This window comes from Phaenicophaeus curvirostris, chromosome 5, assembly GCF_032191515.1.
Source record: "Phaenicophaeus curvirostris isolate KB17595 chromosome 5, BPBGC_Pcur_1.0, whole genome shotgun sequence".
In the NCBI taxonomy this organism is placed as follows: domain Eukaryota; kingdom Metazoa; phylum Chordata; class Aves; order Cuculiformes; family Cuculidae; genus Phaenicophaeus; species Phaenicophaeus curvirostris.
The window spans coordinates 42905278-42923804 of NC_091396.1; the positions used below are offsets into that span (position 1 = coordinate 42905278).

The 18527-nt window shown below is 36.4% G+C and overlaps 1 protein-coding gene across 2 annotated transcripts in view; it reads right to left on the bottom strand.

Moving 5' to 3' along the window:
* SLC25A21 (solute carrier family 25 member 21) overlaps positions 1–18527 on the bottom strand; it is a 252672-nt gene that overhangs the window by 108997 nt on the left and 125148 nt on the right. For both annotated transcript variants that reach the window (XM_069858464.1, XM_069858465.1), the window contains exon 2: positions 3289–3337. In XM_069858464.1, coding sequence (XP_069714565.1) covers positions 3289–3337 — 49 coding nt within the window. The remainder of the gene's footprint in view (positions 1–3288; positions 3338–18527) is intronic.

Sequence of the window (18527 nt, forward strand, 5' to 3'; positions counted from 1 at the left end):
AGAAACTATATTATTATCTTGTAATTGAGAAAAGAGGTGTATTCCAACGAATGAGTGGGATTCATAGAGCTAAAACAATGGGTCATAGTTATCTCCATCTAGCTAGCTCTCTCACATGAATTTCTTAAAGTAATGAACTTTGGTGTTCTAATACATTAGATTAGATTAACAAAATTATTTTCAAATGTACACGTAGCAAAAAACCCACTCTATTAAGCTTGTCTATATTATATGAACATGTATATATATTTCCTCCCTTGATGTGAGGAGAGTAGTATTGTTACTGTAGAATAATAGAAAATCACTAAACACAGAAAAGATATTGCAAAATGTTGACACAAAACAGCCAACCATTTTCCAGTGTTTCAAAATAATCTCTGACAGGAACTTTCTTTTCTCCAGTTTTTTTATTAAACACACACACACACACACAAAATCAATGAAGCAAAGATGCTAAGCCACCAGTCCACTAGATGTTAGTTTTTGGCATCATCCTTAAACTCCTTCAAAATACGAACTTAGATCACATAAGATTCCACTAATATAAAAAGGCCATGGGACTGTTTCCATTGAAAAACACTTCATAGAAAAATGCCAGGAAACTCAAAACACCCTAAAACTAAGCAACAAATGGTGTTTTTATGCATCCTTTCACCTACCCATAAGAATTTCTCCCTCCACCTTCCAAACAAACTATGAAAACACTATTACATGGGAGTGTTTAGGAAATGACAGATTATCAATACCATGCTGGAAAAGAGTAAGTATATTGCAGCACTTAGAGGCACTGCAACAAAGGAATAAAGTAAAAGAAAATGTAGTAGGAAATATTCTAAATCCAAGGTTCAGAATTAAAAAAATGTTTCATTTTAACTTCTCCAAGGTTATCAAGAAATTAATCTGCTAGAGTACATTGGAACCATTACAAAACGAAAGGAAGTGGCATGTTGGGAACACAGAACAGAATAATGGATGAGATCAAAGGGATATTCTACTCTTAGTTTTGTTATATGCTTCAAAATGCAAGTATTTCCAAGTACTAACATCTGCAAAGATCTGCAGAAAAGCTACTGCAGCATCTTTGTAATATCTCTGAATATATCTGCATCAGCAAAACAGAAAAACTAACACTTGGACATAACATAACACTTGGGTGCTGCCCACTTCTGAGAAGAGTTGAGCTAACTCAACTGCACTTGAAGTTTCTCCAAACGAAGAAAATTGCTTAATAGCTTTTTAACTCTATTCAGCCCCTTGGTTTCACCATGATCCATAATCTGATTTCTCCTACACACCTAAGGTTCTTTCATTTTTTTCCTGCTTTCTTCTTAAATTCCAGTGTTGATGTACTCAGATTTCACATTTCAAGGGTTTCAGATGTTTATCATGTTTTGTTTTGTTTTGTTTTTTTAATTGATACAGCTTCACAAACATACCTGTACACTGTTTAATGCCTTCCATTTCTGGATCTCAGATCTCATTAGAATTTTCACTACTTAAAAACCCAGTTAAATCTGGAATATAAATGGGGAAATCTGTCCTTGTATTCTAAGAGTCCACTGCATGTGAGGCTTCTATAAGAAAGCTGCAAGTACACCTGTTGATTGTCAGTTTATCAGAACAGATCTGCAATTAATCCTTTTTATCATACATGTCATGCCCAAAATCGTGAATGATTCTAAGGACATACATTAAGTTCTTTCAACCAAGACTAGAGGAACAAAGATGAGCAGGATGACAACCTCAGAGGCACCAAACACATGAAATGTAAATAACTGACACTGTATTTATACTTCGTAAGAACACAACCCCTGCTTTAGTACATAGAAGGAAACAGGAAGAGGTAAAACTGAAAGCTTGAGAGCTGTAGCTGAGTTATAGCGCAACCTACCAAAATGAAATCACCAAAGCGCATGCCATGAAGATCACCTGACAGCAGAGCAAGACAGATTTTTTTTTCTTTTCAATTTGGTCTTGTATTGTACTCTGTTGTTCCTAAGTCTTTAATTTCAGTCCTTTGATGTAAATCTTGCTTTAACAGCAAGGTCTCAGTGGTACTTGGAGATGCAGAGAAGGCCCTTGAAACTACCAGGTATATTGTCTTTATAAAAATAAACATGTTCCATATTATGAAGTCATACAGAAGAATTGCCTGAGCAGACTCCAAGACCTGAGGAGTACCTACAGCACCTCAGGAACAGTTAATGGAGATGGAGCCTGTATTATCATCCTCTGATATCGGGCAACTACAACAGACAGATGGCCTCTTCCTATAAAATGCATGCTGCAGAAAAGTGTACCTCAAGATCTTAGGCAAACCCCAGAATGTAATTTAAACAGAAGCCAAAAATACACAAGTAACAAGCTCACATGTTGGCTAACTAGAACTAGAATCTCAAGTCATAATTGACTGCTTCAAGCATATTCTAGGGACCACAGCTGCCTTGATCATTTGTTTTGGGCTGATTAATCTCCTAGTGAAGCTTTTCTGCCTACATGCCTGAGACCTAGATAGAGCTCCAGGAGGAGTATACAGTAATTATTGGTATTGTGTGTAATACATACAGCATGAAAAGTTTTCTCCTCCTTATTGAATGCTTCTGCATTCTAGTTTGCTTTTTATGTATAGTAACACTCAATCTTAATCAATATGAAAACTAAAAGGTATAGAAAAGCAAAAAGACATTCAAGAAACTAGAAATACAATTATTTGATTACCATCTCAATAATCAACATTAAAAAACGCCTAATGTGACCAAATTTTCCAGGTCACTACCATTTATACTTCGATAAGCACAAGTATTCAATGAAGAAAACAGAGAGATAAAACTATAAAAAAAGATAAAAGCATGAAGTTACTTAGCTTACAGAAAGAATATGGAATACCTTATTTTATTATTTTTATCAGATCTCAAAGATCTGTGAAAATTATTTTGGAGGCAATGTGGTATTCCCCAATTGCATATAAAAGCATTACTGCAGATGTTACTTATTGTAAGCAACTTTAACTGTAGTCCTCTTCATATTATAGGATTTTGTTACGTGTTATGACATATTAAAAATACATGTCAGAAAACAGATTTAACACCTTTAGATGATCTCCAATCAGAAATCTGTCATCCTACTCAAATTCCATCTGTCAAATGCTGTAGATACAGGTAAGTAAATACAAATGCCATTAAAGGCACGAGTTATCTTACTTGGAGAAGTTATAGCATTTTATTTTTTGACAGGTCCTAATTTGGATATCTCCCAGTGTCAACAAAACCTGTTCAAGCAGAATCTTACCTTGTTTTCACTACATCAAGGGGATGCATCAGGCAAATTTCTACAAGACCTATAAAATAATTAAAAAAGGCCCAATAAACATTTGTACAAATAGTAGTTTAATTTTCATTGACTCCAATAGTTTTTGAAGTTTGAAAAGTAAAAACATAAACATATCATTGATGACACAGTACCTATATGCCTTGTATAGTAAACATGCTCTTGTTTTGTATATTGGAACCAAAACGGATTTTAGACAGCAAACGTGCTAATTGTTCATCATAGTGGGGCAAGTGAGGTCTTAATCTATGTGATCAATTTATTCATAGTTTTTGAGCTCAGTTTTCTGACTTAAATACAGCAGGAACATTTGACTGGCATCATAAATAAATGCATTATGTCTTGCTGAAAGTAGCGAAGGAAAGAAGTTCAGGTTGGCACCATTTTCTTTGTCATATAAGTCTAAGCCTTAAAAACACTACTACTATACTGCTATTCCATTTTTTTTCACCCACCTGTCACCTCAAGAAGAGTCCAGAAATTTACCACACACATTTTGCTGATGGTCCCCACCATTAGTTTCCCAGGGAGAACTTCCAGAGCTTCTCTATATTTGCTTACATTTTCTAATTTCTGCTTTTACTTTCCTTCTCTACTACTCTGTCCATTTCATACATAGTCCTCATTCCAAACATCAAACATGCAATAAAAAGATGTATTTATCAGGATCACTGTAAAAGCACATTTCTGAGATCTGATAATATACAGATATAATAAAACCAACTACACAATCTTAAAGGATTTTGAAATACTGAGAAAGCACATATCTGTGGGTCCAAGATACTAGATCATCATGTTTTTGAACTTTCTGTACCGTTAATAAAAACTCTTAAGCATCCACTGTCTTTGTATCCAGAGTAATAAATTTAATGCTACAACATGCAAAGCAGTTTGTGAAGACTATGCTTACTGTAATGTTTGAATGCATTTATTTCATATACTAATTACTGTAGCAAAATAATACCAAACCTTTTGTAATGCAGAACGCATCATTTGGTGATTCATGGCTAAACTCCTAAAAAGATTGATTAAAGGAAGCATTCTTATTCAACCTAAACTATCTGCAAATTCCTTTCTTTATGTATACCATATAGTCCCAGTGAAATTAAGCACATGCTTTTGTTCCACCAGATGCTCTCCTTGTTCAGATATCACTGTCCCAAGGTCCAGATCCTGCCCTCTTATTTTAATAGCACAGAACATGACTGAACTCAGGTGCCACTAAAGCTAACAGTCTCCAATACCCAAGACAATTTGTTACATGCTAGGCTACTCAACTAATTTATCTTTCTATGTAAGGCAAAGAAATTATTCTAATACACAGTGAAAATCTCAGTTTGAAATATTCCACACACGAACTACTGACTAATGGAATTTGCATGCTGGCCTTTGGCAGACTTGATGGAGAAAGACTCTGGGTGGGTTTCACACAGGACCCAGGTTCTGCCTGGGTAGTGTATGCTGCAGTGTTAGAAACTTGAGTTCTTTATTTCATTGCTGAATATAAATCTCAGGAAGGCTTAAAGTTTCAAATTTAAATTATTTTAGAACTAATAAGTTCAGTATTTCAAGTAGAACAGGAAAAATTGTGGGTTTTTTTTTAAAGTTTATATAAGAAAGAAATAAATTCCAAAACATTATCTACTTACTATTTCAACTTTACCCAAGCTTCCTGAGTAGTTCAGGTACTTCCTAAGAAAGCCTTTGACACCGCACCAAAGCATTAGCAGAGGGAAAATTCTCATTAAAGTCTAAGGACATTTAGCCAATAAAAGCAATAGAGTTTCTAGCTCTGCCTAAAACCAATGCCTACATTTAAGAAAAAAATATCTTCTGCTTAATATACTTTATAGATTTGAGATATATATATATATGTTTTATAATCGTTATATATTTCTCTTAAGAAAGAATAACATATTTTCATAACAACAAAGGACTGCAAGTTTTTGTATACAAATATAAGTAATTTTTTTGTTAGTAACAGAAAGAGGGCATGAACTGTAATGCTAACATTCTCCATTAAATATATCTAAACAACACTTTTTGCGAAAGTTTGCGAAGATGTTAGAATGCTTTAACTGAATTCCTGACATAAAATACTTGCTGGGAATTCTATTTAACATTACAATTTTCCTAATTTTCTATCATCCCACTCAAATATATAAAGCTTGCAAAACATAAAAATGGTCAGATAACCCCTTCCACCAAGCTTCTTGCTGCAGTGTTAAATGACAGTATCAAGTTAATATTTATAATCATTCTTTTGTCTTATTTTCTTTCCACTCCATGCAACATTGTTTTCATTTTCAATTCTAGATAGAAAGAAAATACCGATGATATCAGCCAAAGAATATTAATATTAGTAGTAAGGACAATCATTCAAAATCAAGCAATTAAATATTATATGTTTTTTTATTATTATATTTTCTACAAAGCAAAAGCTGTCCTATTTCTGAACAACATTCAGGTATATTTATTGCTATAATTATTGCCCAGGAATGACTTTTATTTTACTAAAATAAGGCCAAATCACATGTCTCATCAGGGAGCATAGACTATATAAGTTTTCTATCATGATTCTGTCCCAGAACCTATAAACTACTCCAATAGCTGCCAACAGGTGCTTTGCAAGTGGAGCTGTAGTTGAGTGTTTCAGTGCTGGCAGGGGGCATAGCCTATGAGTTTTCTACTTTCCAACCACCCTCCTTTTCCAACTTCTCCTCCCCATTCCCCCTCACTCAGTGTTTGATCTTCTAGTCCATCTTTTTTTGGCAGATAGAGCCTACAGTAGGGGGCCAAACATGGGGCCAAGGGCTGTTCAGCCTATTCTGTTTTTGTAGTATTAATGTCCATTTTGGAAGAAAACTGTACAGTGACAGAATTTGGCTCTATTTTCTTGGTCCTCATAGGATAGTTTTTAATTCAGGCATTTTTCCAGCAACTGAATCAGATGAATTCCAAGGTCCTTGGCAAGACCTCTATTTTGATAACTTCAGGATTCTATTGGTTATCTGCCTTTCTCAGTCTTTCCTTTGTCTCATCATTTAATTACGCACTAGGTTTTAAATTGTATATAGTTACTAACTTCACCAGACAGAACTCTTCAAAAGATGCTTGGATTATGACACAGCTCTCTGAGGAGCATCAAAGGAGCACACACCAAATGAGACTCTAATGGAACAGGTACAAATACAAGCTACATTTTTCCATCTACTATAGTAATCATGCAAATCATAAAGACATCCTACTCGATTTCCTGCCCAGAAAGTGTGGTGGCCCTACTAAATTACAAGTACCTTGAGATGTGCTCAATAAAATAAAATAAAATATGTTGCTTTTTCTTTAGCTAATGGTCATCAACTTTGCGACAAATTCAATTAGCACTATGAAAATCTAATTTGCTGATGAGCTGTAGCAGCGTGTAAAGACTACTGTTTACATACTTCACCTCCATGATAAAGTAGTTAGCATGGCTACAGATAGATTGTCCAAAAGCATATTCTAATACCCCATTGTGTCTCCTTGGTGATGTCATACATGAACTAGCCCAGAGTGATTTATGGTGGCCTAATTGTGTTGAAACAACTCGGATCCAACTAGCTGAAGAAGAGCCCAAAAGGAATATAGCAAAGAACGACTACTAGGTCAGTTCAACATTTGTTGTCTTCTGGGTCAGAAAACATTCTTTGCCAAAAATGGATACTAATCATAAAACAACACATAATCAAAATCTCTGCATTGAAGAAATAATCAGTTGTCATCAACATGCTCTGAGTGTATACAAGTGTAATATCAACAACCAAGAAGGGAGTCCAGAATTCTATTATATAAAACATTCTGCTATAAACTGAGAGCTGCCCTGCAGAGAAGGATTTCGGGGTGCTAGTCGATGAGAAGCTCGACATGAGCCTGCAATGTGCACTCACAGCCCAGAAGGCCAACCGTGTCCTGGGCTGCATCAAAAGAAGTGCGGCCAGCAGGTTGATCGAAGTGATTCTGCCCCTCTATTCCTCTCTTGTGAGACCTCATCTGGAGTATTGTGTCCAGTTCTGGAATCCTCAATATAAGAAGGATATGGAATTGTTGAAATGGGTCTAGAGGAGGGCTACAAAGATGATCCAAGGACTGGAGCACCTCCCACACGAGGACAGTATGAGAGAGTTGGGCTTGTTTAGCCTAGAGAAGAGAAGGCTCTGAAGAGATCTGATAGTGACCTTCCAGTACCTGAAAGGGGCCTACAGGAAAGCTGGAGGGGGACTATTCATAAAAACTTGTGGTGATAGGACAAGGGGGAATGGATATAATCTGGAGAGGGGCAGATTTAGACTAGACATTAGGAGGAATTTCTTCACCATGAGAGTGGTGAGACACTGGAACAGGTTGTCGAGGGAATTTGTGGATGCCCCATCTCTGGAGGTGTTCAAGGCCAGGTTGGATGGGACCTTGGGTAACCTGACCTATTGAGATGTCCCTGCCCATTGCAGGGGGGCTGGATCTACACGATCTTTAAGGTCCCTTGCAACCGTAACTATTCTGTGATTCTATGATTCTGTGAAACTGAGCCCACAGAGGGAATAAAATGACGGAAAATACTGACTTCCAAACTGACCCTTCTAAGAGAAGCATTTTCCTTTTTCCAACTAATGTATTCTATTTTTTATTTGTTTCCCATTACAGATTATATTACATATCCCCCTACAAGATTCACACACAAAATTCCAAACTGGTAGTCTTCATGTGCATCCCTTCAACACAAACATTTTGGTGACTGGTGAGTATTTTGAGTTCCTTTGCCCTTTGGTCCTCTATGCCACCATACACACAGATCTTGTAACAATAATCATAAAACATTGCCTGCGAATACCATGACTCTGATAAAAATGTGCTCTAATTATTGATCTGGCAAAAAGTCAAAGTTTGAGACTTCAGCAATACAAAATTATAATTTTCATCTCCCCAGTGTTTCCATACTTCATCTACTCACAGAACAGAGAGGAAAATGAAATCTAGATATTAGTACTTGCTATACAGCACAAATAAAATTGTATTCATTGCAGCTCTGGTCTTCCTCAGGAGACAAATTCTTACCTTCAGCTCTTCTTTGACCATCAAAGCTATGAACTGAAAAGTGTGAAGTATCTGTGTTTTGTCTTTCAAAGAAACCCGAGTAGCTCACCCTTTACATGTTTTCTGCATAATACACCTTGAACACAGACTCCAACACAGATTCAAGAGACGTAGAGCATGATCCATATGTTAGTTCAGCCAACCCCCCGCTGCATAGAAGTGATTATGCGCCCTCCTCCCCTTGAGTTACTCATTTCCCTGGAATAACAGTCACTGGAGAAACGCAACAGAAAGGAGACTGGTCATACAAAATGTGGCAATAAACACATCAGGCACTGCATATTGTATAGTTGGAACAGTTGGTATTTATTTTGGCTTTTAGGTAGATATAGTTACAATGTAAGAAATGATCATAAATATTTTATGCGTACTACACATTTCCCTTTGAGAATATATGTCTGACAGAAAGAATCTTATTTTGATCTTTGTATCCTAGTAAAAACAATGACAAATTCCTCTTAAATCTGCTTGTCTGTTGGCTAAACCACTTTATTTGACAAGATGAAGCATGGAACTTCTTCCTGATTGTAACAGCATTATTTAAAGAATAAACAGTGCCTGGAAAAAAATATCCCTGCAGTCAATTCTGCACAGGCTAGTTTCTGTTAGACTGCTGTCCCCTACATCTTCACAGACACATAAAGCTTTTCTCTTCTCTGTAAGGTTACACTTCCCTTGGAGATATCCCCAAAATGCTAGCTTCACTGCAATATGTGTGGCAGCCAAGGCCCATTCCTTTCCTAGGGAGGCAGGCATGTATTGAGCCCGTCTCAATCATCGTATATCAAGTAGGCTCCAAGGAAAACACTACAGCAGTATGCATGGACTATGCTGGAAAAGATCTACATATCAGTCTTCACTCAAGAAAGTGACACTTATTCTGACTCTTGCCCAGGATTCTATTTAGTGATGTGGTGTGTGATTAACTAATGGTACCCTGGAGCTCCTCATAAACTTTAATTAACCTTTTAGGTAATGAGCCAAATTAATGCTTTCCTTCGCAAATGTGGAGAAATGTAAAGTTACTACAAAAAGTACTGCATAGTGGCAACGATGCATTCATAAGTAATTCTTCCTTAAAGACCTTGTCTACACTGAGAAAATACGCTAGAAAACACATTAATTAAACAAGATGTGGAATACAGTTTTTCCCTCAGTTTGGACAAGGATGCCTAAGTTTAAAAATGTGTTAGCTGATCACAATTAATCCCAGGAGGAACTCTCTTTTTACCTTTCTTACTCAACGCATTTTAGAAGAAGGCTTTTGCATGCCTAGAGGAGGAGCTGAGTCATTTTCAACATTTGTTAGGTAACAGTGTTCCTTAATATATGCAACCTGTCAGTGTTGCATTGCTACCTGGAAACTGAGGAACAGCAGGGTTGGGAACAGTGATTAGCTGGCCTTCAAAAACCCCAGGACTTCAGCAGCACACGGTAATTTCTGATGTTTGGCCTGTATCATTTGTGCTTAAAGTGGTCAGCGTTCCCTCTGTGAAAGCAAATCAGCCTTTGTTGAATTCCTAATGGCTTCTTGATTGTATAGCAAACTAGCATTTTAATCTTCAAGGTTTCAAGTAAAGGTTACTCAAGTGCTGGAGAATCGTGTGGGTGGAAGAGAGGAGCTGAAAATTAGTGTTTTGGGCAGCATGTCATCTAAACTGGCTGTTGCTTAGATGTAAAACCCCTTCAGCTTCCCAAATTCCAATCCACAGACCTAGAAATGTGCTCATGTTCAATACCCACATCAGACAGTTCGAAATGCTCATCTTTGGTGCTGATAATGCTTACCTGGTATCTGCATGATTTCACTGCTCCCTGCCCAGCTAAAGAAATCATTATTATTGCGAGATGGTAAATTGCTCAGTTCAATTGCAAATGGAAAAGTTTTTATATTTTATTATTTTTGCTTAGCTTGAAAATTGGGTTACAGCAGTTAAATGAATAAAGACAGAAAATGGTATGGAAGATCTTAAAGAGTTGTGATACGAATACAAGATACTCGGTGTAAGTTGTGATTGTATCTAGACACACATGCATAAACCTTTATATGCATTTATAGCCTTTGAAAAAGCAAATTTCATCTTGTGATGGTACATGCATATACAAATACTGAGGTCATTGTTGTAATAAACCAACATTTACAATGCAGCATTTGTCAGTAAGGAAGGTATTTTGCATTCTTAAAGTTTGCCTTGTTAGCCAAGGTACTTTGTTACCAAAAAAAAAAAAAAAAAGTTTGTTAAAAAACTTAACGTTATTCTTCTATTTTAGTTCTCTTTTTGACTTTTTTTATTGGTTCTTTAAATTGAAGATAAATGGATAAATTGAAGATATACGAAGCTTTTGCATTTCTCTTTCACAGTAGTTCTACCATAGTACGAACTTTTTATTTCAGTCTAACACACAGCCAAGCTGACAGATGTAGATACAATGTGAGTGGAACAGATCTAAGTATGCTAGCTAAAACCATAGGTCTCAATTCACAATATGTATTTATCTTATATTTAGCAGAAACCTGTAATAATTTGCCAATTTATTATTTGCCTCTTAGTAAGAAATATCTCACTTTAATATTTAAAGTATGTATGCAAACTAGTCTAAATTTAGCACAAATTTATTCATTCATTGTTTGCTTTTCGCAATGTTTTTGTCACAATGAGCTAGATCAGTATATTATGGTCATGCTGCCAGTAATTTTATCTTTATTCTTACTATTGCCTATAACGCATCTTTATACTTACTATTGCCTAGAATGCAGCCCAGTGAACCTTTTATTGAGTTTCAGTTAAGCTGAGTTTCACTGAGTATCTCTACTGAGTAAAAACAAGGGCCACCTTCCAGCTGAATTTGAATTTTTTATTTGCTGCTTATTTTAAATGAAAAAATTACGTCCTTGGTTCACCAACTTAACTTCAGGTCTGTGACTTTACTGCAGAAATATTTATGTACCTGCCATTTGAGAAATCTATGACAATTTTGAGGAGCAAATTAGTTTTAAATTATGTACAATTAAATATATTTATATTAAGACTAAGAAACCACCTAGGAAAAATTGGTAGCTAGTCACAGAAGATCTTCTAATACATTTACATCTCTTTGGAAGAAAGGCTCTTCTAGACTCCAGTAGCATCCAGCACTTTCATAGCCAAGCAATTCCAACTGCACCACTCAAATAAGCCTTTTTGAGGTAAAATGCCATGTAGAAATGTTCTTTCCGTGGTAAGACCAAGAAGTTTGCATTTATGTCAAAAAGGCAGTTGACATGACCATTTTAAAATTCCAGACTTTTCTGATCTTTTCTTGGTTTTAAAATACCAAAACTGTCCTAGTGGGACTGAATAACAGGAGAATTTGATTATATAGTCAGACAATGCAACATTTAGGTACCAACGCAGAAGATAACACAGCAAAACACAGCACACAATATAAAAAAACCTAATATTTTCCCTATGTTCTTAAATATCATTGAAGCGATATGGCATGTATCTCTGGCATTGACCAGTTAGAATTTTACAAGAATTTGTTTCGCCTTTATTTCCATTTCAATTCCCATTTACAAAATAATAATAACAAAATTAATATATCAAACAATTTTCAAAAAATAGACAGAGTTAGACTCACAGATATTTCTGGGCAAAGTCACTTTTTCCAAAAAGACTAGCAATAAAGAGCTGCTTATAGAGCTTATAGAGCTTACTGATTTTTTTTCTTTATTTAGTCTTTCTACATCCTTTACTTATGTTGTATTGACATTAAAGCTTTGACTTATAAAATAAACACTTGCAATTTACAAATTTAAGTACCTGAGCCTCTAGACACAAGTGAAAGGCTATATATTGTGTAAATTCTCCATAAATTCTTCAGCAAGTATTATGTGCTGTTGTGTCACTAGGGTATGACATATTCTTTCCATCACGAATGTCTGAAAAGGAAGTTTTTTAAACCATGATTGAAGGATCACTGAGGTCAGTACTGGGTTATGCGATGTTTGTGTCACTACAGCTTTATATATTTCAATGCATATTGAATCAATATTCCTGAAATGAAAATGTATAGCCTATATTTTCTTTGCCATTATAGTAAAATGCTTATCAATAAACTTGTTTTCATAAGAAGTTTACCCATTCATATGTCCCAGAGCTGTTGTAATCTTCACTGCTAATGCTGATCTAAGAGCATGGACATTATTCTATTTCTTGACACATTTAAAGTTCTCTAATGAATAAAGCAAACAGCTTATGGCTGGTTGGACTGTCACTAGATTGCCCTGGAGGGCTTTAACGTCTTTTAAAATAGGCCTCCTAGATTGTATTTAACTACCTTGTCCACAGAGGTCTGAGGGGTAGAGCAGATCAAAGATGTGCTGGAAACATAAAAAGCAGCTGTCCTTCATTTACCTTTAATTAGGTACATCTGACCAGATTCTTTATGGCCTCTTTGTCACACATTCAACAGTCTATAAGCCTTCTGACCTGTCCTTAAAGACTGTACTGTTACAAAAGTCTCTACAAAATGAAAATTTAAAATAGTAAATACATGACTTCAAAAAAATCTTTGGTCTCACTATGGAAATACTGTTCTGGAATAATATTATTCTGGATTTATCTGCAAAAGCTAGAAATGACACAGTATTTGGAGAGTCAAAATGTAATAGTTCCTGAGCTTAGATTTAGATATTTATGTTTCTTTGTGTACTACTCAACATACTACTCAACAACGCAATGAGTAAATATCACACAACAAGGAATCCTAAAGGAAACTGAAAGGCATGCAAGCACCTCTTTGGCTAGCACAGCATGCTGTGCTTCTAGGAGCTGTGGTGCTCTTTATAAAGAAAGTCACTACCAGCATTCCCTAGAACTCTTTTTTTCACATAGCTTCTGTTACTTGGGGATCTCTCTGCTGAGCACAGAATGCACACTAATTTCAAGTAGGATTTTGACTAAGGAGAAAGTTCCTTCATTGCTGCATGATCACTAAGCAATTCTTGTATGTCACAGTCCAGTAGTCAGGTTTGCACTAAATGCTTGTATCATAAAACTAAGGACCTCATGGAATAAAACAGTTTTGAACACAGCAGCTAGAGTGTGTACTAAATGACTCAAGTTATGGGTATTTGATCACATTTGGCATAATATAAAGCCACTGAGGTGGATGGAGAGAACCTCTTCATATTCTCTGGATTTTGGTTTGGGTCCTTTCACAAAGGATTACTTAACAACAGAAAAATCTATATAAAGGATAGATACACAAAGTAGAAAGTTTTCAAAAACTGATTCTGTAGACTGAACTATTCTTCAGCCTCTTTCTTGGTATGTAATAGCAAACTGTAACCTCCATACCCTTTTCCAAAATGTCAACCTTTAAGTCCTCCCTATAAAAATTTTAATTAATCACCTCTCCAGAAGAGTTAGCAGACTTTCAAAGACATTAGCAGTGAGGTACATAAACAGTCAAGTAGCTTGTCTCAATATATGTAGAGTAGCTAGTAAGCAGGTGCGGCTAGAAGCTAAACTTTCTTATTCAAGGGAAGTCCATACTATGAGCAGTAGGCAGAAGTAACTTTCTCCAACTATGAACCCTGAGGGATTGTTGTTACACCTCAACTTTACTGTTCACATTTCTTTTCTAGTATTGTACGAAGTATTTAAGGCAAACTACATCTGAAAGCCAGAATTATTAATCACTTATTTCAAAAGGCATACATCTTTCCCTTTTGTTTTAGAGATTTGAAAATCAAATTCATAGAATCATAGAATCATCAGGTTGGAAGAGACTCACTGGATCATCGAATCCAACCATTCCCACCAACCTCTAAACCATGCCCCTCAGTACCTCATCCACCCGCACCTTAAACACCTCCAGGGAAGGCGAGTCAACCACCTCCCTGGGCAGACCATTCCATTGCCTAATGACCCTTTCTGTGAAGAATTTTTCCCTTATGTCGAGTCTGAATCTCCCCTGGCGGAGCTTGAGGCCATTCCCTCTTGTCCTGTCCCCTGTCACTTGGGAGAAGAGGCCAACTCCCTCCTCTCCACAACCTCCCTTCAGGTAGTTGTAGAGAGCAATAAGGTCTTCCCTCAGCCTCCTCTTCTCCAGGCTAAACAACTCCAGCTCTCTCAGTCACTCCTCGTAAGACTGGTTCTCCAGCCCCTTCACCAGCTTTGTATATATATTCCATATATATATGCATATGTATACATATATATATATACACACACACATATATATAAACATATGTATATGTATACATATTCCATATGTAACTGAAAGACAAAGATGCACAAACAAAATAAAATTAAGGGAAATTAGAATACTTACTTCTTACATACTTCCTAAAGTTAAGAATAATTGAATAGCTTGACATGGGGTTTTTTTTCCAAGTTTTGTATCATCAATGTAAAAACAAACTGAAGTATCAAGACATATGAATAACGAAATGACAGTACCAATGACAGCTCAGATGAGGAAAGCAAATAGAAATGGGCATAGTAATACTGAATGTGTAATATAGATAATGGCAATTTTCCATGTTACACTGAAAATGCATAATCTTTGACTCAGATACCCCTGGGACCCAAAAATTTCAGACTAGAAATCTGTACAGAGAGTACTAAAAAGGTCAAAGAAAAGCTCGCCCAAAGATAAACCTAACAGCAGTAATAGAAATGTTCCTAAAAGGTTACCATTAGAAGCATTTATGTAATGCAGAGTAAAACCTTATTTTTCTTCTGGATAAAGAACATAAATCATTCTTCTCGGTAAAAATATACTAAATAGTTAAATAATAACACATAAAAATTTGGTCAAAAATACACATGCAAGACACTGAAAAACCAGTGTTTTAGACATTTAGAGCAGTCTGTTTTAGAACAGCTGATGAACTCAGTAATGCTGTGAAGAAATAGAAGTGCAAAAAAAGTAACGTGATGTGATGTCTATTACTCTGGGGCAAACCATCCAGTCACATAGTGACCAGCTGTCCTAGGGCGAGCTTCTCCCTCATTTTCCTCACTAAATTTTAACAACTTCTATTTCACGCTTGTACAAAAGAAACCATTTCAGAAATGCAAAAGAAGACTTATTCTTGTTCGCATCTTTTGTTCACAATTCACAAGTAATATTTTATACAAAATATACCCAATAATAAAGTCTATGAGCTGTAAAACACTATGTATGACTATGAACTTGTGTTTCAAATCAGCGATGTCACCCCACAGGTAGCACATAACTCTACAGAGAGATCTACAACTATATATACCTTTATTATTCTTCCCCAATATTCCACCAATATTAATAACACTCACTATAAGGACTACAACACCAATATTAATCCCAGTTTCAAGATGAAGCTTAAAAGATGTGCTTTGCGTACAAAGATGCTCAGGACTCAATTCTCTCCTTATTAATACGGAAGCAGCTTCCTAGCATTTCAGAGAAGTTTTCTAATGTATACCAGTAACAAACTGGACTTTTGGTGCCCACACTGCTGAAAGATAATGACTGATTATTGAGTATCTGTGGATAAAATATTTTCTTCAATGTGACCTGTGTAGACAAAGCTCTCCAAATATTCTAGGGTCTTCTACTGCATGCATTTTTTGTTGAATCCTATGTTGTGGCAACAGGTGTTGACAGCACCACTATTTTGTGTTATTTTAGCAGTCACTGGTCTTCCCAGTGTTTTTCACCACTCCCATTTGCTGGCAGTATATCATGGCAAAGTTTCAAGAGAAACCTACTATGCAGTTGTGTGTTAACTGGGAAATGTCAACATGCAAAGCCACATCTAGAATTAACCTGTCTTTAACATTTTCAGGCGCCCACACCCTCTCTTCTTTCCAAAACTTAATTACATCAGCAGCTTGTCAGCATTAAAAAAAAAGCAAAACAAAAAAACCAAACACCACCAAAGAAGAAAAAGAAGGGGGAAAGGTGTAGCTGTATTTAACATAAAGATAGAGCAATAATCCTCCACAGAGGCAAAGAGACTGGTAATGCTAAACTTGCCAGGAGACAGATGTCTTAAAAACATTAATACCACCAGCTAAGAAAGGATAGTTTTCCACTGAAAGTATGAGGACATAACAACCATCGACTGTATTGATAGATATTTTCAACTTCTTTCTTTGAGAATTTTCTGATTTTTATTGGTCAGGTAGCAAATCTCCTTCTGCTGGTATGTTGAAATTAATTATGAATTCCTAAGGATTCTTTCACACAGAAGACACATTTCCTCCACTGAGTTTTATAAAATCAGATTTTTTTTTCAGAATAAAAAGAAGCCACAAGACCAGTGAGGATTCTATAATCCCCTTGTTTATTTCTTTAATATGAGCTCTAATCACTGACAGGTGGTTAGTTGCAAGTCAAGTGCAAAAGGATAAGTCTAAAGTAGCTATGTTGTTCTTTTTAAAGAGACTTCCTTAACTATAGAGAATGCCACCACTGTGGTATAGTGAGCCACACTACTCTTGACACTAATAGAGAAGCTCTATATCCCTTAGTCATGTCCATGCTTTCCCTGCACAAATATGTCTACCAAAGCCAGGTCATGTTAAGCAACCAGCATCTGAAAAATATTCTATAAATCCAAGTTTTTTTGCAGCTAAACAGCAGATATGCTGAACCCTGCCCTGCAAAGCCCACTTTTCACTGTCCAAAACTCTCTTCTCTCCACATCAGCTTGAGGTAGACAGTACAACCCATTCTCTTCACAGATTTATTAAAAAGCCCAGAAAGATTAGAGTTCCTGTATACCAGCAAATTCAAATAATGTTCTCTACTCAAGATATCAAAGTTAGGGACAGGCAGACCTGTGAAATCCACTTTGTGAGGATCAGAACTAGCTTGAATGCTTGCAGGAAGCAAATGACATATGCTGCTTCTACTCTACGAAATCAAAGAAGTAAAACTCCTCTGCAAAGTTACTAAAGACACAACAATTGTGTTTTACATTTGTTGTGGCTTAACCTTGGCAGGGAGCTAAGCACCACACAGCCATTTGCTCACATCCCTCCACCTCCAGTGGGATGTGGGAGAGAATAAAAATAATAAAAACTGTGGGTTGAGGCAAAGGCAGGGAAAAGGACGACAACGATGATGATAATAGAATATACAAAACAAGTGATGCACAATACAATTGCTCACCATTTGCTGAGCAACAACCAGCCAGTCTCCAAGCTGCAGTGCCCTCAGCCACCTCCCACTGGACTATAAACTGAGTACGACAACATATAGTATGGAATATTCCTTTGGTCAGTTAGGGTCAGCTGTCCTGGTTGTAGACCCTCTTAGCTTCTTGTGCCCTTCCAGCCTCCCTGCTGGCAGGGCATGAGAAGCTGAAAAGTCCTTGACTTCATATAAGCATTGCTTAGCAACAAGTGAAACATCAGTGTGTTATCAACATTATTCTCCACCTAAATCCAAAACACAGCACTATACCACCTACTAGGAGGAAAATTATCCCAGCTGAAGCGAGGACAACATTATTATTTGAGGACTGTAACTAAAGGACTCAATTAATCCACTTAACTCCTTTTTGCTACCTTGTTATATCTAGATTTGAAATTAATTAGGCACAACAGAAATGTGTGACATGAATAAAGGAATTAGTCCAGACACCTCAAAACACCTACATTACATACAGTCTTATGTAAAAACAGACTTTGTCTTATGCTCTGGTTTGGTTTGGATTAGTTTTCCCTGTTAGGGTTTGGAAAGCACTCGGTGACCTGACAGCAGAGCAGGCAGTTTCATTCCCTTCAAAACTATCTAGTTCATGTTCACCATACCACATTGTGGACTGAATCATACTTCTGCTCCAAAGTAAAAAAAACAATGTAGACACAGTATGGCATAGCTTCCATGTCAACATGAGCCTCTTGTTGTCTACTACAGCTAGACAGATTACCTGGTTAAGTATCTATACTGGTTTTCAGCACTTTTCTGTGTAGCTCAAGGATGTGAGAAACAAAAGAAGCTAGAACAGAAAGAGAATTTAAGATGAATGAGTCAATAAAATTTCACAAGGCACATCATAAGTTTGTGAAGACACACTTTTGTGTGTCTCT